Genomic DNA, 19,880 nt, shown 5'->3' on the forward strand with positions numbered 1-19,880 from the left:
TCAGGTTTTGTGTATAACGGGCGGCTAATTTGATATCGTTCATTTTACACCATCGCCCAAAGTTGAGATTACCCCTCCCCCCCCCCGAGTGGTCACTGAAAACCACTGTGATCGGGATTGTGTTTCAACAACAACTTGCATTTATATAGCGCTTTTAACGTAGTAAAATGTCCCAAAAGCACTTCACAGGAGCGATTATCAAACAAAATTTGACACCGAGTTACATAAGGAGATATTAGGACAGGTGACCAAAAGCTTGGTCAAAGAGGTAGGTTTTAAGGGGCGTCTTAAAGGAGGAGAGAGAGGGGGAGAGGTTTAGGGAGGGAATTCCAGAGCTTAGGGCCCGGGCAGCTGAAGGCACGGCCGCCAATGGTGGAACGATGGAAATCAGGGATGTACAAGAGGCCGGAATTGGAGGAGCGCAGAGATCTCTGAGGGTTGTAGGGCTGGAGGAGGTTACAGAGATAGGGAGGGGGGCGAGGCCATGGAGGGATTTGAAAACAAGGATGAGAATTTTAGAACTGAGGCGTTCCCAGACCGGGAGACAGTGTAGGTCAGCGAGCACAGGGGGCGATGGGAGAACGGGACTCGGTGCGAGTTGGGATACGGGCAACAGAGTTTTGGATGAGCTCAAGTTTACAGAGGGTGGAAGGTGGGCGGCCGGCCAGGAGAGCATTGGAATAGTCAAGTCTAGAGGCAACAAAGGCAATGGGTGAGGGTTTCAGCAGCAGATGGGCTGAGGCGGGGACGGAGACGGTCGACATTCAGGCACGGATAGTGAGAGAGGTTCGGGGAGGGAGTGGACTCGTTCCCTCAGACTGTTAGCAGAGACCTGGCAGGGCTGGCAGTAACAGATTTCAAGTAATGAGCCTGGCACCGCACCCACGAGCCTGGCACGTCCCTGAGCTCCCGGCCCGGCGACAGCTGCTGCTTAATAAACCGGCGGCAAATTCCTTAATCGCGCCGACAGCCTGCCGCCTGATTTATGCTATTTGCTCTGAAGGTGCCGAGGATATTTTTTGGCTGGACTCCGGATAATGTGGGATGATGCACAACAACAACAACTTGCATTTATACAGCGCCTTTAACGTAGTAAAACGTCCCGAGGCGCTTCACAGGAGCGATTATCAGACAAAATTTGACACCGAGCCACATAAGGAGACGTTAGGACAGGTGACCAAAAGCTTGGTCAAAGAGGTAGGTTTTATGGAGCGTCTTAAAGGTGGAGAGAGAGGGAGCGAGGTGGAGAGGTTTACGGAGGGAATTCCAGAGCTGCGGCATGTCCCGGTTACAGAGGGGGACGAGTTTGATGAATGCCGGGTTCTGGAAGTTCTCCTGACTAGATTCAGCGTTACTGCTAGGGTTGCCAACTCTGGTCGGACATATTCCTGGAGGTTTCACCACATGACCTCCCACCTCCAACTGCCCCGCCCGGTCGAAGAGCTTTTCTTTACCCCACCCCCATCCCATCTCCAATATATTTACAACTATGTCACAAAAGCGTCCAAAGAAAATGTAAAAGAAAACACAATTGTTTTCCCGGGTTTGTTCACAGCAGTGGCCGGGAGATTAATCCTTCGTTCCTGGAGACTCCAGGACAATCCTGGAGGGTTGGCGACCCCGAGTGACTGCTGTACCGCCATTAATCGTTCGTTCCCCACCTGAAGCCCTGGATTCGATGCTGAGCATTCCTGGATCACAAAGTCAAAGAGAGCAGCTTTAGTTTTTTATTCTGTCACCTTGTGGAGAAACTAGGCTGGAGCTTAAGAACATAAGAAATTGGAGCATACGGCCCCTCGAGCCTGCTCCGCCATTCAACAAGATCATGGCTGATCTTCGACCTCAACTCCACTTTCCCGCCCGATCCCCATATCCCTTGATTCCCTCAGTGTCCAAAAATCTATCGATCCCAGCCTTGAATGCACTCAACGACTCAGCATCCACAGCCCTCTGGGGTAGAGAATTCCAAAGATTCACAACCCTCTGAATGAAGAAATTCCTCCTCATCTCAGTCCTAAATGGCCGACCCCTTACCCTGAGACCATGACCTCTGGTTCTAGACTCTCCGGCCAGGGGAAACAGCCTCTCAGCATCTACCCTGTCGAGCTAAAGTGGGTATGTGTGGGATCGGCACTCACTTTATAATCAGACTCCGAGTAGGCTAATCATATGTTTGACTTTGTGCGACAGTGTAAAACGGGTGATGGAGGGTGGGCAGCCCGCCTTACATCTCTGCCCCCCAGTTTTATCTCCATTGCCTTCAATCGGGAGATGTAAAACAGGCTCACCCGATCGCACAAAGTCAAAATTACCCCCAGTAGCACAGCCGTCATTCCCATTGCGAAGATGTTGTCACTTTGCACCAATGTTAAGTTGTTAAGCCCCCCGGGGGTAAATCTGGAGGTGCACACGTCCCTGGTACAGTAACAGCCACACCTGGAACACAGGGACGACCTCCCGCTCCTTGTTTTTGCTGTGGCTCCCGACGCCTGATCAACTTGCTTCCAGCAAAAAAAATAAGAAGTGTATTGGAACATACAGCCCTGAACAACAACCGCGTTTCTTGCAGAGGCCTCCCTGAGCGGGCCTCACTTGCCCTCCTATCTATCGGCCCGTTTTCTTTATGGGTGGGGCTAATGGTGTGGGCGGAGCCTCTCCCGAATTCAGGAAATTGGGGGGGGGGGGGGGGGGGGGGGTGGGACCTGACTTGCTTCATTTAAATATTAACGATGTTAGTCCCGCAGCCTCGCTCTGCTCTCCCGAATCGTGCGTGGCAAATAATCGGACAATGTCACTCGTCGCATGATTTTCTGACCCCACAAAATCAGCGTCAGCCCTGCCGACCTCCCTGTGCAGCGAAGCAAATCGAGGCTCCATCCTCCAGAAGGACCTTGAGCTCGGACTGCAGGTTCGCACTGGGGTAGAATTCCCACAGGGGGGTTCCCCAATCGCTTGCCAGCCGTGGTTCGGCGGGTAGCTCTCTTGCCGCTGAGCCTGAAGTCCCAGTTCATGAGGCTTGAGCCTGTAATCTCGGCCGCCGCTCCCGGTGCTGCACCGAGGGAGTGCTGCATTGGCGGAGGTGGCCGTCTTTTGGATGAGATGTTAAACCGAGGCCCCGTCTGCCCTCTCAGGTGGACGTCAAAGATCCCATGGCTACTATTGGAGGAAAGCAGGGGAGTTCTTCTTGGTGTCTTGGGCAATATTTTATCCCTCAACTAACATGACTAAAAACAGATGATCTGGTTATCATCACATTGCTGTTTGTGGGATCTTGCTGTGCACAAATTGCCCGCCCCGTTTCCTGCATTACAACAGCGACTACACTTCAAAAGTACCTCGTTGGCCGTAAAGCACTTTGGAACCTCCTCAGGTGGTGAAAGGTGCTATAGAAATGCAAATCTTTCTTTTCTTGCCATTAACTTGGGTGCAAACCCCGGGGCAACATTCCGAATGGCTGTTTCCTTCGGTCTCCCGCTGGCAATCGGAGGAGCCCTTGCGGAGATTCCGGGGGAACCGTAGCATTGTCGCCAAGTAGAGCTACGTTGCAGTCACGCTCCCAGTTGTAACGTGAATGCGAACGTCAAAGTGGCTGTGTCCAGAATAACGTCCAGAATATGGGCGAATGGCTCAGTGAGAGTGGGGGATAGAACAGCAAGTGTTTGATCCTTGGAAGTCACAATCGTCTTGGTGTGGAATTGTTTACAGATCAGTGTTACATAACTAAACTGCATCAAAATAATGGCTGGCTCCTTCGTTTGTTCCTGTATGCTTCTCATAGATGCCTTTAAGGGGAAGCTAGATAAACATGAGATGGAGAAAGGAATTTGCTAATAAAGTTAGATGCGGTAGGGTGGGAGGAGGAGGCTCGTGTGGAGCATGAACATTGGCCAGTTAGGTCGAATGGCCTGCTTCCGTGCTGTAAATTCCACGTAATACTCACACTTGCTCGTTCCTTTTCCCTCTGTTGCGTAGACTTGGCTTGTGCTCCCTCGAGTTCAGAAGGTTGAGGGGTGATCAGATTGAGGTGTTTAAAATGATAAAAGGATTTGATGGGGTAGATAGAGAGAAACTATTTCCTCCGGTGGGGGGAGTCCAGAACAAGGGGGCAAAACCTTAAAATTAGAGCCGGGCCGTTCAGGGGTGATGTCAGGAAGCACTTCTTCACACAAAGGGGAGTGGAAATCTGGAATTCTCTGCTCCAAAACGCTGTTGAGGCTGGGGGTCAATTGAAATTTTCAAGACTGAGATTGATAGATTTTTGTTAGTTAAAGATATCAAGAGATACAGAGCGATGGCAGCTAAATGGAGTTAAGATACAGATCAACCATGATCTAATTGAATGGCGGGATAGGCTCGAAGGGCTGAATGGCCGACTCCTGCTCCTATGTTCTGATGCCCATTGCACTCCGTTACCTGCAGCCTTTTTGTCGCATTGTTTCCTGTTTTAGTTCCCTGCTCTTTGCAGTCTTCCTACCTTCTTTCCTTACTCTTACCCCCTTCCCTGTCTCCCCAGTGTGTTCCTTTTATCCAATGCTGCTTCGCTAAGATGTTTCTTGCGCACCTTCTGCAGCCAGGCCCCAAATAAACGCTGACCAGCCAGGCCCCAAATAAACGCTGACCAGCCAGACCCCAAATAAACGCTGACCAGCCAGGCCCCAAATAAACACGGTCCAGCTAGGCCCCAAATAAACGCTGACCAGCCAGGCCCCAAATAAACGCTGACCAGCCAGGCCCCAAATAAACACGGTCCAGCTAGGCCCCAAATAAACGCTGACCAGCCAGACCCCAAATAAATGATGACCAACTAGGCCCCAGATAAATGCTGACCAGCCAGACCCCAAATTAACACTGACCAGGTAGGCCACAAAGTAAGTGATGACCATGTAAGAGGAGGGTATGTTTTTCCACTCCCTGTCCAGGGTGAATTTGAACCCGGGTCCCTCTAGCCCAACAAGCGAGTTTCTCCCTCCGCTTCCTCTGAGCCGCATCCAGTCCCAGGTCCAATGAGCTGCCCCTGGTTCGGTGCCTTGGAGGAGTGCAGCGGCGGCGTCTGCTACCCGTTCTCTTGTAACCTCTCTCTCTCTCTCTCTCTCTCTCCCCCCCACCCCGCCTTCTCCGGCTGCCTCTCCAGGTCCACAAGGAGTACAGCAAGTGCTTGCGGCATGCTCACTGCTGCAGCCGCCCCGCGGCCGGGGTCTCCCACGGCAACCTGAAGACGTCCACTATCCGGAACAGCAGCCGGTACTACACTGGTACTCAGGTACAGAACGCTGCGGCAGGCAGGAGGATGGCTGAAAAGGTCATTTTTTGACAGGGTCGTGTCTGGTCGAATTGTGTTGTTGTTCGTTTTCTCCGACGATCAGGTCTTCCCCGATCGGGCTGTGGGTGCGAATCATTTCAAACAAAGAAAACTGTGGGTGAGTGGGGGGATCCTGTAATAAAATCGGACTGCGATTCCCCTCGCCCCTGACCTGCTCCTCTTGATTCAGGCATCCTGCCCCCACCCTTTGTAATCCCTTCCCGATGTGGGAGGTAACTGCCCTCACCCAGAACCTGCTCCCAATGATGTGAAGGAGCCCCCACCTCGTAACTTGCTTCTAACATTGTGGATAAACCCCTTCCCCAGCCTTGAAACCTGTCTCCAACTGGCCTACAGCAACCAGCAGAGCGCCGGGCCCCATTCAGTGAATGGTGCAGCCTCGGGCCTGTTGCTAGGTGGACGGTGCAGCCTTGGGCCTGTTGCTAGGAGGACGCTGCAGCCTCGGGCCTGTTGCTAGGTGGACGGTGCAGCCTTGGGCCTGTTGCTAGGAGGACGCTGCAGCCTCGGGCCTGTTGCTAGGAGGACGGCGCAGCCTCGGGCCTGTTGCTAGGAGGACAGTGCAGCCTTGGGTCTGTTGCTAGGGAGGACGGTGCAGCCTTGGGCCTGTTGCTAGGGAGGACGGTGCAGCCTTGGGCCTGTTGCTAGGAGGAGGGCGCAGCCTCGGGCCTGTTGCTAGGGAGGACAGTGCAGCCTTGGGCCTGTTGCTAGGGAGGACAGTGCAGCCTTGGGCCTGTTGCTAGGGAGGACAGTGCAGCCCTCACCCCAGGCTGTTCTGCCTGCTTCTCGGTTGATTCACTGCGAAAGTCCCAGCAGTTTGGGTTTTCTCTCCATTGGTAGAAGGGAGGAGTGAGGGCTGAGACAGTGGGAGGGTCCGCGTGGTCTTATTTTCCTCTGACTCCCGGCTGCCAGCTCAGTCCGTCGACACTCGGCTCTAAAATCTGGGGGAGCCGCTGTTTAACCTGCAATTCGAACGTGATCTTTTTCTTTAAATGGACGCCCGGAGCCATCGTCTGAGAAAACTGTGTGATGTGTCCTGTGTCTCAGCAGTGCCGCTTTCTGTCCTTGCCCCTGCTCTGTGCTGTGCTTGGTCCTTCCGCATCTCCTTCTGGGACGTTTAGTCACCTCGTACACACCTGTACAAGATGTGCCGGCTGCAGGTAGGAACCTCACCGGCACTCGAGGAGAGTTACTGCTGACTCAAGGGTGGGGGTCCGTTCAAATGGGGCGAGGGGCTTACCTGCGTCCATTAGAATGGGGTGAGGAGAGGGGGAGCTACCCTTGTTTATGGGAATAAGTGACAAGGTTTGCGGTACCTGTGTCCATTAGACTGGTGTTGGGAGATACCTAGAATGGGGTGGAATTTAACCAGTGCTCATTAGAATGGGGGTAACCTCCAGACATCATTTTTGGAAGAGTGAGAGGCATCCCCTCCTCTTCTGCCCCTTCCCCACCACACCATAGGGAAAGGGGTATCAGTAAGAATGACAATCCCACTGCTCTCCCAAACTTTGTGTGGTTAGTGTTTGTTCAGGATCTGTTTCAATCCAGTCATGTCACTGGGATTCACTTGCATCCGCCTTTACTTCCTGCTAAAAAGATCTCGTGTTCCCAACGGAATAAAGAAGTCCCAGCTCAGTCACCTCATCAAACCGATGTAGCCCGCCCTAGAAGTTAGGCTCAGAGGGTAGCACTCTCGCCTCTACAGTCAGAATGGTTGTGGATTCAGAGCCCCACCCCACCCCAATCCAGGCCGACGCTCCCAGTGCTGCACTGTCGGAGGGTGCCGTCTTTTGGGTGAGGCCCCCTCTGCCCTCTCAGGTGGACGTAAAAGATCCCATGGCACTATTTAGAAGAAGAGAAGGGGAGTTCTCCCCAGTGTACTGGCCAATATTTATCCCTCAACCAACATCACTGTAAAACAGATTACCTGGTCATTTATCTCATTGCTGTTTTTTGGGATCTTGCTGTGCTCAAATTGGCTGCCGCGTTTCCTACATTTCAAAAATACTTAATTGGCTTCAAAGCACGTTGGGATGTCCTGAGGTTGTGAAAGGTGCTATATAAATGCAAGTCTTTCTTTTTATAACAAAAGCTGTAGCAAACTCCAAATTGACCCCAGAAAGTTCTGGACTTTTTGCTTGTTCCACATCTCATGGTTCAGGGACTTTCAGAGCAGGCAGTTGGGTAGTCATTCCTCAGGGGTCTTCCTTTGAAGCATAAATGGAAGCCAGGCTCTCCCAGTTTTTTGCCACAGTTTGTTTGAAGAGGACCGCCTGCTTGCTTCTCCAGCTGTACTGCGGCCCCTGGAGCAAAGCTTCACACTTTGAACTAACGCACTGCGACCTCCACTTACAGAGTCGGATCCGGAGAATGTGGAATGACACCGTTCGGAAGCAGTCGGAATCTTCCTTCATGGCCGGAGACATCAACAGCACTCCGACCCTTAACCGAGGTGACCCTCCAAACACCAGCTCCACACACATGTTGGGGATTCACAGCATCTGTGTATATGTTCGTGGGTGTCACGGAGGGATGGGGGGGCTGCTGGTGATTCATCGGGGTGTGAGGTGGGGGGGCGGTTGAGTCTGGGGGCTTATAGTAGGTTTGCACAGCACTCCTCCCAGTGCTCTTTAAATGCTCATTTATACCAGGGGGGTTTCCAAACTACTGCCCGAGGGCCATTTCCAACTCTCGATCCCCGGCACTCCGGCCCCTGAACTCCAGAAAACTTAGTCTCCCTCGCTGATTTACCCAGTTTGGGTCCAATGAACTTGGAGATTTGGAATGGGCTGTGTTTAGTACTGTTGCCTCACTGTTGGATTAATTGTAAATCAGAGCACCAAGGTCTGTTAGTGTCAGTAACTTGAGGTATCTGGGGACTAATGGGAATATGGGAACAAGAGGGGGCCCATTCAGCCCGCCGAGCCTGTCCCGCCATTCAATTAGATCATGGCTGATCTGTCTCTTAACTCCATCGACCCACCTTGGTTCCGTGACCCTTAATACCCTTGCCTAACAATAATCTATCCATCTCAGTTTGAAATTCTCAATTGACCCCCAGCCTCAACAGCTTTTCGGGGGGGAGAGAGTTCCAGATTTCCACTACCCTTTGTGTGAAGAAGAGCTTCCTGACATCACCCCTGAACGGCCTGGCTCTAATTATAAGATTATGCCCCCTTGTTCTGGACTCTCCCCACCAGAGGAAAGAGTTTCTCTCTATCGACCCTATCAAATCCTTTAATCACCTGAAACACCTCAATTAGATCACCCCTTAATCTTCTATACTCACGGGAATACAAGCCGAGTCCATGCAACCTGGCCTCATAATTTTTTTTTCTTCATTCATGGGATGTGGGCGTTGCTGGCGAGGCCGGCATTTATTGCCCATCCCTAATTGCCCTTGAGAAGGTCGTGGTGAGCAGCCTTCTTGAACAACTGAGTGGCTTGCTCGGCCATTTCAGACAGCGATTAAGAATCAACCACATTGCTGTGGGTCTGGAGACACATATAGGCCAGACCGGGTAAGGACGGCAGGTTTCCTTCCCTAAAGGGCATTAGTGAACCAGATGGGTTTTTACCACAATCCCATAGTTTCATGGCCATCATTACTGATACTAGTTTTTTGTTTAGTCCAGAATTTTTTTATTTAATTAATTGAATTTAAATTCCCCATCTGCCGTGGCAGGATCATGACTCCAGATTATTAGTCTAGGCCTCTCGGATTACTAGTCCAGTGACTTAACCACTATGCTACTGTACCCACAACCCTTGTAGCCCCGGTATCATTCTGGTGAACCTGCGCTGCACCCCCTCCAAGGCCAGTATATATGGGTCTCTCAGGCTACTCGCACACCGAAGCAGCCCATGAAGATAAAATTCTTCGACAATCTTGAATGTTAGCCCCTGTCAAATGCCCTCTCGCATTCTTCCCCACTGTGGATGTTAAACAAAGCAGGTTGTAATGATCAGTTATCCCTTTCCCTAATTATTGGATCTATTTAAAATTCTCCAGTTCCTCGGGTACCATCCCAGTGTTTATCCGAAAACCATCAACCAAAGTATCACTAAATTTCCTCCATTAAGCCGAGAAATGACCATGGCCAATATTAGCGAGAAAATACTTAACAAACCCATATGACATTCTGGACTTAGGTACTGGAGTCAAAATTTGAAAACAACACAAAAATAGGGAACCTGGTTAACTGTGAAGAGACTGCAAGTAGCTTCAGGAGTGTTACAGTGAGGGATGTGGGGTATATCAGAGAGTGTTACAGTGAGGGGTGTGGGGTATATCAGAGAGTGTTACAGTGAAGAGTGTGGGGTATATCAGAGAGTGTTACAGTGAGGGGTGTGGGGTATATCAGAGTGTTACAGTGAGGGGTGTGGGGTATATCAGAGAGTGTTACAGTGAGGGGTGTGGGGTATATCAGAGAGTGTTACAGTGAGGGGTGTGGGGTATATCAGAGTGTTACAGTGAGGGTGTGGGGTATATCAGAGAGTGTTACAGTGAGGGGTGTGGGGTATATCAGAGAGTGTTACAGTGAGGGGTGTGGGGTATATCAGAGTGTTACAGTGAGGGATGTGGGATATATCAGAGAGTGTTACAGTGAGGGTGTGGGGTATATCAGAGAGTGTTACAGTGAGGGGTGTGGGGTATATCAGAGAGTGTTACAGTGAGGGGTGTGGGGTATATCAGAGAGTGTTACAGTGAGGGGTGTGGGGTATATCAGAGTGTTACAGTGAGGGGTGTGGGGTATTTCAGAGAGTGTTACAGTGAGGGGTGCGGGGTATATCAGAGTGTTACAGCAAGGGGTGTGGGGTATATCAGAGAGTGTTACAGTGAGGGATGTGGGGTATATCAGAGAGTGTTACAGTGAGGGGTGCGGGGTATATCAGAGTGTTACAGCGAGGGGTGTGGGGTATATCAGAGAGTGTTACAGTGAGGGGTGCGGGGTATATCAGAGTGTTACAGCGAGGGGTGTGGGGTATATCAGAGAGTGTTACAGTGAGGGGTGCGGGGTATATCAGAGTGTTACAGTGAGGGGTGTGGGGTATATCAGAGTGTTACAGTGAGGGGTGTGGGGTATATCAGAGTATTACAGTGAGGGGTGTGGGGTATATCAGAGAGTGTTACAGTGAGGGGTGTGGGGTATATCAGAGTGTTACAGTGAGGGGTGTGGGGTATATCAGAGTGTTACAGTGAGGGGTGTGGGGTATATCAGAGAGTGTTACAGTGAAGGGTGTGGGGTATATCAGAGTGTTACAGTGAGGGGTGTGGGGTATATCAGAGTGTTACAGTGAGGGGTGCGGGGTATATCAGAGTGTTACAGTGAGGGGTGCGGGGTATATCAGAGAGTGTTACAGTGAGGGGTGTGGGGTATATCAGAGTGTTACAGTGAGGGGTGCGGGGTATATCAGAGTGTTACAGTGAGGGGTGCGGGGTATATCAGAGTGTTACAGTGAGGGGTGCGGGGTATATCAGAGAGTGTTACAGTGAGGGGTGCGGGGTATATCAGAGTGTTACAGTGAGGGGTGCGGGGTATATCAGAGTGTTACAGTGAGGGGTGTGGGATATATCAGAGTGTTACAGTGAGGGGTGTGGGGTATATCAGAGTGTTACAGTGAGGGGTGTGGGATATATCAGTGTGTTACAGTGAGGGGTGTGGGATATATCAGAGTGTTACAGTGAGGGGTGCGGGGTATATCAGAGTGTTACAGTGAGGGGTGCGGGGTATATCAGAGTGTTACAGTGAGGGGTGTGGGGTATATCAGAGTGTTACAGTGAGGGGTGCGGGGTATATCAGAGTGTTACAGTGAGGGGTGTGGGATATATCAGAGTGTTACAGTGAGGGGTGTGGGGTATATCAGAGTGTTACAGTGAGGGGTGTGGGGTATATCAGAGTGTTACAGTGAGGGGTGTGGGATATATCAGTGTGTTACAGTGAGGGGTGCGGGGTATATCTGCCTCAGAGTTACACTGTTTCTCCTTTCTCCCTCCAGGAACTATGGGCAATCACCTGCTGACCAATCCTGTTCTTCAGCCCCGTTCCGGTGCCAGCCCCTACAACACACTCCTGGCCGAATCCATCGGGTACAGCGCTCCCTCACCCACTGTCTTCAGCTCACCAGGTTGGGATTGAAACTCTCGTCTGCCCTCTCAGCCCGATCATCCAGTCCCAAATTGTCCACTGCAGGAGATGTTACTCTGATTCATGTTGCATGTTGAACCTTTAAGAGTCCTGCATCCTCACATTAAAATCACCCGGCTCCATTGGGCTGGCCATTGCTGGCCCACCCATTGACAACCCATGCCCCCCATAAACTGCAGGTCGCTGAAGCTATAGGAATGGGACCCCTATAACTGTTGGATTGGGGGGATCCCTCCGACCATAGCAATGAGTGGTAGTACCTACATCCATTGGATTAGGAGGGTCCCTAATACTGTAGGAATGGGAACCCCCATTCTTAAGGTTACGAGTGACCCCCACCTCCCCTTCCTCCTGTTCTAATGATTGACCATTCAGACAGTTACAAGGCTTTCCAATTCCTGGATCTCAAGGCATCAGGCTTGGGCTCACCTCTGAGTCAGAAGGTTGTGGGTTCAAGTCCCACTCCAGAGACTTGAGCACAAAATCTAAGCCGACGCTCCCAGTGCCGTACTGAGGGAGTGCTGCACTGTCGGAGGTGCCGTCTTTCGGAAGAGACGTTAAACTGAGGCCCCCGTCTGCCCTCTCAGGTGGACGTGAAAGATCCCACAGCCACTATTTGAAGAAGAACAGGGGAGTTCTCCCCAGTGTCCTGGCCAATATTTATCCCCCAACCGACATCACTAAACCAGATTATCTGGTCATTATCACATTGCTGTTTTGTGGGATCTTGCTGTGCACAAACTGGCTGCTGTGTTTCCTACATTACAACAGTGACTACACTTCAAAAAAGTACCTCATTGGCTGTAAAGCACTTTGCGGTGATCTGAGGTCATGAAAGGTTTATATAAATGCAAGTTCTTTCTTACTTATGACTAAAGGAATGTGGCTCCCTAAAGAATTGGGAAGGTCCCTAAAACCGTAGGAACGAAAAGGTCCGTCGAATTTAAATTACCAACGGAAGAGATGCTCCCTTTAACTGTGAGGAGGGGCAGTGCGTAGTGTGGGAACAAGATTACTGAGACTGTGTGCCCTATGGGCACCCGTACCCTGCTGTGAGACATGAACCCTCTCAGGCCCTAGCTTGCTGCTAATTATTAATAATCTCCGTTCCTAAAATAGCCGTGGGCTCCACTCTTCCTGTAACAGAGTGAGATTGACATATTGCTGATTAATTAATGATGGCTGTCCTAGCACTGAAACTGTCCATGTTCATGATTAACAATTAACTAAATCCATCAGTGACAAGCTCGTGCCTTCTGCTGAAAATATTTACATTTTTAATTAATGCTCTGATTAAATGCCTGATTGAATTTAACTTTGTGATCTCAATGTTTATTATCTCTTTTCCTTTATTTCTCCACATGCTTCCATGTAGGGACCTACAGAGAGACAAGTATGACAATCATGCTCGCATTTCCGTGTTGACTGTCAGTGTTTCACACTCTAGTTTCAGGTCTTCCAACACCATTTTGTTAGCAACATTCTCCCCCTTTTTAATATTTGTGAATTTCTCCCGATACTTAGTTTATTGATATGTTCTGCATCATACTGAATAAATGAAGTGCTTATGATAACCCAAACCTCCTGGACGCCAAACTATGGCCCCTGAGTCCCCACCAAACTTGGCCGCATCCCGGGCCTTTAGCCCTTCACCCAGTCTGCTCAAGTTGGAATGTCTGTGAGTCGTAGCTTGAAGCAGGGGAGGGGCGTCAAACCGGGACGGACAGAGGGCAGTCAGCTGTACAAGGTTTAGTCAGTTTACAGATGAGACAATGAACTGAATTAATGATTTGGAACAAAATGGTAAATAAGCTATCTTGTGCTGTGACTGTACACACACTGGGCTAGAGTCTATTGTGCTCTTAACTGAGCCTCTGGCAGGCAGTCATTTGCAGTGTGTCACTGTCTTAAATGGCAGCCATTTGCAGTGTGTCACCGTCTTAAATGGCAGCCATTTGCAGTGTGTCACCGTCTTAAGATGGCAGCCATTTGCAGTGTGTCACTGTCTCAAATGGCAGCCATTTGCAGTGTGTCAGTCTCAAGATGGTCGTTATCTGCAGAATGTCTACTCTGGAAACATTGCTAAATCATTTTCCTTACCTAACCTTATGAGAAAGCAAACAGAATTTTCTGGAAACACAGAGACGCCAGCACTGTTAGCAATGAGTCTTCATGAGGCACGATTGTGTCAGATTCACACTTGTTAGTGTTTACCTTTCCTGAATTTCAGAATTGCGTGTCAGTGGGATGGCGGGCGGTGTGTGCAGGGCTGGCTGACAAAGGGTCAGTGTCTTATGCCTCTATCATACAGCACCATCTACCACTGCTACAATTTAATTGATCAGCCAGACTGCTTCAGCTTGAGAAGAGAAAAGGAGGCTCAGCATTATGTGTAGAACAGGCTCACCCCTTTTATCACAGATTGAAGAACGGAAACTGTTGCTGGCCTGAAAGAACCAAAATTTTGAACTGCCTCCTCTATCTCTCTCCCCTCACCTACTCTTCCCACTCTCCCCATACCTATCCCACTCTCCCCAATACCCTTCCCACACCCTCCCCATACCCTTCCCACTCCCTCCCCAATACCCTTCCCACTCTCCCCGTACCCTTCCCACTCTCCCCGTACCATTCCCACTCTCCCCGTACCCTTCCCACTCTCCCCGTACCCTTCCCACTCTCCCCATACCCTTCCCACACCCTCCCCATACCCTTCCCACTCCCTCCCCAATACCCTTCCCACTCTCCCCGTACCATTCCCACTCTCCCCGTACCATTCCCACTCTCCCCGTACCCTTCCCACTCTCCCCGTACCCTTCCCACTCTCCCCGTACCCTTCCCACTCTCCCCGTATCCTTCCCATTCTCCCCATACCCTTCCCCCTCCCCCTCCCCATACCCTTCCCACTCCCTCCCCATACTCTTCCCACTCTCCCCCATACCCCTCCCCCTACAGTGGGCGATACCCTAAGGGAGAAATAATGGCGATCGGGGCCAAAAATAAAACTGATTTTGAGCGTAGCTTTGAGCGAAGGGTTTGATCTGTTTCTCTTGTTGCAGAACATCCGGTGAACATCACGTGTGACCCGTGCACCATGGACACGCTGCCCCTCAACGGCAACTTCAACAACAGCTACTCCTTCCGAAACGGTGACTTCACCACCGACGGCACCCCGCTGGCTGACTGCCGTCGCAACCTGAGCGACGCCGCCTTTGAGAAAATGATCATCTCCGAGCTGGTCCACAACAACCTGCGGCCCGGCAGCAAGACCCTGCCCGGCGAGCAGTGCCCCCCGGCCAGCGTGGGAGGGGGAGCCGCCAGCAGCGAGGACGACGCCATCGTCCCTGACGCCCCCTCGCTGACCCAGGAGGACAACATCGAGATCGAGCTGATGTACAAAGCCCTGGAGGAGCCGCTGCTCCTGCAGCGGGCCCAGTCGCTGCTGTACCACAGCGACCCCGAGCTGGAGGAGTCGGAGAGCTACACGGCCGAAATCACCGACGGGCTGGACGGGCAGCTGCAGTCGCCCAACAGAGACTCCTTGTACACCAGCATGTCCAACCTGAGAGACTCCTCCTACCCCGACAGCAGCCCAGAGGTGATCGGGGAGGCCGTGCCCCACTCCCAGGGCAATGACGAGATCTACTACAGCACCAGGCCCAACCTGGTGTTCAGGAGCCAGTTACAGGCCTACTACCAGTCCAGGAGAGGCAGCAACGATGGCTACATCGTGTCGGTCAATGTGGACGGCTCGGTGGCAGAAGGTGACGGACAAATGCAACTGGTAACCAGTCTCTGAAACACAAAGCGGGGGGTGGGGGCAATTCAAGGACCCGGGTATAGGGCGCCCTTAGATCTGCCAGAAATGCAGGGCTGCGATTTGTACAGAGGACCAACCGTGTCGGAGCAGGGCTGCCATTTTCTTTTCGTTGGACGCATCAGACCGTAAAAACCTTGGGATCGCCTGACAAATAAATTACTACCTCCAGCCAACTTTTCTGAACCCCCAGGTGGGACTTTATAAACGGGGCTGTCCCGTTCCGCCAAAGGCTACCGGGAATCCATCGCCTCTTCGGGAATAAAAAAATGTGACCCTGCCTTGATGAAAAAATGCCGTTTCTTGCACTCAAATACATTGGGATGACTTAGAAACCAGCCGGGGAATGGGTTCTCTAACTGGGCAGCTGACAGCTGTGCTAAAATTGAAGATGCCTCCCAACTTTCAAATTCCAAGACGTCTGCGCGGTCTCGGAGAATTAAAAAAAAATACAACAGCAGTGATCGAGCCATAAACACGGTGCCAGCTGTGAAGTGTGATCGGGGTAGCAGGCACTTCAAACTAGCTAATGGTGTGTGAAAGATGCTTCGAGCCTTATTCGTTTCGCTCCCGTGTAACTGAGGCCATGGCACCAAAAAGAAGCTTGCACCTCACGTCATCGTCTGTTGTTTGGACTCCCTCACCAGAGGATCTGGCAGGTCACGGTCTAGACTTAACGTGCGTGGGATCCTTTGCTGCTAAGCTGTCTGGGAACCAGCTTCACGTCAGAACCCGCCCTCCTCCCCCCCAACCCCCACCCCACCCCTCCCCCCAAACTGTAGCTTTGTTGACGTTGCTGTCCATTGGATCTGGAACCTGGACTCCCATCTGCGAAGAAGGAGGAGGAGGAAGAAAGAAGCACAAAGAGTCTCGAAGGGTCGCAAGGAAAATGGCCGCAGCCCTCTTGACGACGAGCAAGCTTGTCAACCTCAGCACCTTCCTCCACCCCCCCACCCTCTCCCTCGTTTGTGGGGGGGGTGGGTTAGTGGGGGTGCGCCTGGGCACGGAAGCCAGAAACCGAGAGTGCGCTGCTTTGATTTTTTTTTTTTTGGCCAAGCCTCCCGCCTGTCAGGAACGGCGGCAGGCGCAGCACGGGAGAGGCAGGCGCAGGGCGGATCCCGCTCCCAAAGGCCGCAGTCCACGGAACGGTCACAGACGATGTAAATAGAGACAGACTTGCTCCCGCTCCAAGCCGGAAGCCATGTTTTGGTTTTTTTTTCTTCCCCTCTCTCTGCCCCCCCTTTCGTGCCACTGACTGACAGAACATTAGCGGCCTGTCGCTGGCTGGGCGACTGTGGTCCGACTGTTTTGCGCGACTAAAGAGGCAATGTAGATGTTATTAATTTCTTACGGCACATGTATTATATACAGGAGGTTGTGATTGGGTGACCTTTGACCCTCTGCCCCAAACAGGAAGTACTTCTGCCTCAACTTAAAAAAGAAATTCTTCCTTCTGATGGGCCCCATTTTTTTTTGTGGTTGTCGGCATCTGTGTAATTTTACAACAACAGAAAGTACACACAAAGTGTTTAATGTCCTGTTAAACCCTTTGAGTTCTCAGAGCACAAAAACTTTTATAATCTCGTCATGTCCCCCTGAGTATAGAGAAGGAGGCAGACCAGACTTCCGTGTTCAGAAGTTGCCTTTTGCCCTCTTCAGAAAGGAGGGACTTTTACAAATGGTGTGTGTGTGTGTGTGTGTGTTTAACAAAAAAAAAACAAAAAAAAAATTCTTGCCAATATAAGCTTTAGACACGAGGGTGTCTCGCACAGTCTGTTAACAGCACTTTCAATCGATGTGACATAGGATACGACAACTCACATCATTGGCCCATGTTCACTGGGCAGCCAATAAAATTTGTGCTTCTTTCCTTCATCATAATGCCATGGAAGCCAGCCTCTGGGCATAGGTTTATAGTCGAGGCTTGAGATGGGCCCCAGAGACCAGCTCTGTGTCCCCAGTGTGGAGGACCAGAGACCAGCTCTGTGTCCCCAGTGTGGAGGACCAGAGACCAGCTCTGTGTCCCCAGTGTGGAGGACCAGAGACCAGCTCTGTGTCCCCAGTGTGGAGGACCAGAGACCAGCTCTGTGTCCCTAGTGTGGAGGACCAGAGACCAGCTCTGTGTCCCTAGTGTGGAGGACCAGAGACCAGCTCCGTGTCCCTAGTGTGGAGGACCAGAGACCAGATCCGTGTCCCTAGTGTGGAGGACCAGAGACGAGCTCCGTGTCCCTAGTGTGGAGGACCAGAGACCAGCTCCGTGTCCCTAGTGTGGAGGACCAGAGACCAGCTCTGTGTCCCTAGTGTGGAGGACCAGAGACGAGCTCTGTGTCCCTAGTGTGGAGGACCAGAGACCAGCTCCGTGTCCCTAGTGTGGAGGACCAGAGACGAGCTCTATGTCCCTAGTGTGGAGGACCAGAGACCAGCTCCGTGTCCCTAGTGTGGAGGACCAGAGACCAGCTCTGTGTCCCTAGTGTGGAGGACCAGAGACCAGCTCTGTGTCCCTAGTGTGGAGGACCAGAGACCAGCTCCGTGTCCCTAGTGTGGAGGACCAGAGACCAGCTCTGTGTCCCTAGTGTGGAGGACCAGAGACCAGCTCTGTGTCCCTAGTGTGGAGGACCAGAGACCAGCTCTGTGTCCCTAGTGTGGAGGACCAGAGACCAGCTCTGTGTCCCTGGTGTGGAGGACCCTAGTGTGGAGGACCAGAGACCAGCTCTGTGTCCCCAGTGTGGAGGACCAGAGACCAGCTCTGTGTCCCTAGTGTGGAGGACCAGAGACCAGCTCTGTGTCCCTAGTGTGGAGGACCAGAGACCAGCTCTGTGTCCCTAGTGTGGAGGACAAGAGACCAGCTCCGTGTCCCTAGTGTGGAGGACCAGAGACCAGCTCCGTGTCCCTAGTGTGGAGGACCAGAGACCAGCTCCGTGTCCCTAGTGCGGAGGACCAGAGACCAGCTCCGTGTCCCTAGTGCGGAGGACCAGAGACCAGCTCTGTGTCCCTAGTGTGGAGGACCAGCGACCAGCTCCATGTCCCTAGTGCGGATGACCCTAGTGTGGAGGACCAGAGACCAGCTCTGTGTCCCTGGTGTGGAGGACCAGAGACCAGCTCTGTGTCCCTAGTGCGGAGGACCCTAGTGTGGAGGACCAGAGACCAGCTCTGTGTCCCTGGTGTGGAGGACCAGAGACCAGCTCTGTGTCCCTAGTGCGGAGGACCCTAGTGTGGAGGACCAGAGACCAGCTGTGTGTCCCTCGTGCGGAGGATCCTGATGGTGTCAGCACTCACATGCAGTGATAAGTGTCAGCATTCACACACACACAGTGATAGTGAAAGTACTCACACACACAATGCTGGTGTCAACACTCGCACATGGTGCTGGTGTCAGCACACTCACCCCCACACAGTGATAGTGTCAGTACTCCCACACAGTGACAGCATCAGCACACAATCACTCACTCACACACAGTGCTAGTGTCAGCCCTCATACATATAGTGACAGTGTCAGCACACACACATGTAATGATGGTTACAGCATTCATTCACTCACCCACACACAGTGACAGTGTCAGCTCACACACACATGGTAGTAGTGTCAGCACACACTCGCACACGGTGATAGTGTCAGTACACCCATATACAGTGTTAGCACACACACACACAGGGATAGTGTGCTGACACTTACACACACTGATAGTGTCAGCACACACACTGATAATATCAGTACACCCATGCAGTCACCAGTACAGTCCGCACACACTTACTCACACACAGTGCTAGTGTCAGCACAAACTTACACACAGTGCTAGTGCTAGTGTCAGTGTTCACCTATACAGAGTGAGTAAGTTAGTAATCAATCTGATTCACGCACTTAGTTACACACGTTCAGCTGCAGGCTCTCTCATGCTGAGCTGCTCACTAGTCCATGTTCAGTCACACACACACGCACACACACACACCAGGTGAATAGTATGTCTGTTGAGTCCTTGTGACAGGCGTGAGTCGCTGGTGACACACACGCCGGTTCTACAGAGCCTCCAGCTCAGGGCAAATGGCCCAATTCTAAAAAGTGCAAAAACACCCACCCCACCACCCCCCGACCCACTCAGCCCTTTAAAGCATCAGAGGAGAAACCACTTCAAACCCCAGATTAACCCAACCAATGATGAAGGAAAAAGCAATGAAGCTGACTAACTGGGTCTTCAAAAAAAAAACAGAAGTGACAAACCCATCATTTTAAACAGATCTCTACACTTTTCACTCTTAGCTTAATACGAAGTAAGATTACAAAAGGGCCAGGCAATATTTGAAATATTGGCTTACAATCTGATTTTTTTATACTATATATTGCATTTAATGTATATTGAATGTGATTGGAAAGAATGGCTGTCAACTGACAATGAGCTGGTTAATATATTTTCTGTTTATTTATTATGTATTCTACAGAATAATATATAAAATGGAAATATTGGTTGTTGTATATGTGACTACAGTCTGGTAAATACCATGTTTGATCAAACACAAGATGCAATTTTTTGGGGGGGCGAAAAGAATCTGCTTTCATTGGTTCTGATCCGAGATGAGCAGGTTGTCACATGACGGGTGGGCA

At 51.3% G+C, this 19,880-nt stretch overlaps 1 protein-coding gene across 1 annotated transcript in view; it reads left to right on the plus strand.

Moving 5' to 3' along the window:
- LOC137304311 (adhesion G protein-coupled receptor L1-like) overlaps positions 1–15,265 on the plus strand; it is a 331,855-nt gene extending 316,590 nt beyond the window's left edge. Inside the window, exons 20-24 of the mRNA XM_067972853.1 lie at positions 5,132–5,299; positions 7,676–7,772; positions 11,321–11,449; positions 12,845–12,862; positions 14,526–15,265. Of these exons, the coding sequence (XP_067828954.1) occupies positions 5,132–5,299; positions 7,676–7,772; positions 11,321–11,449; positions 12,845–12,862; positions 14,526–15,265 (1,152 nt within the window). The remainder of the gene's footprint in view (positions 1–5,131; positions 5,300–7,675; positions 7,773–11,320; positions 11,450–12,844; positions 12,863–14,525) is intronic.
- The last annotated feature ends 4,615 nt before the right edge of the window (positions 15,266–19,880 follow it).

This window comes from Heptranchias perlo, chromosome 37 (assembly GCF_035084215.1).
Source record: "Heptranchias perlo isolate sHepPer1 chromosome 37, sHepPer1.hap1, whole genome shotgun sequence".
Taxonomy (NCBI): domain Eukaryota; kingdom Metazoa; phylum Chordata; class Chondrichthyes; order Hexanchiformes; family Hexanchidae; genus Heptranchias; species Heptranchias perlo.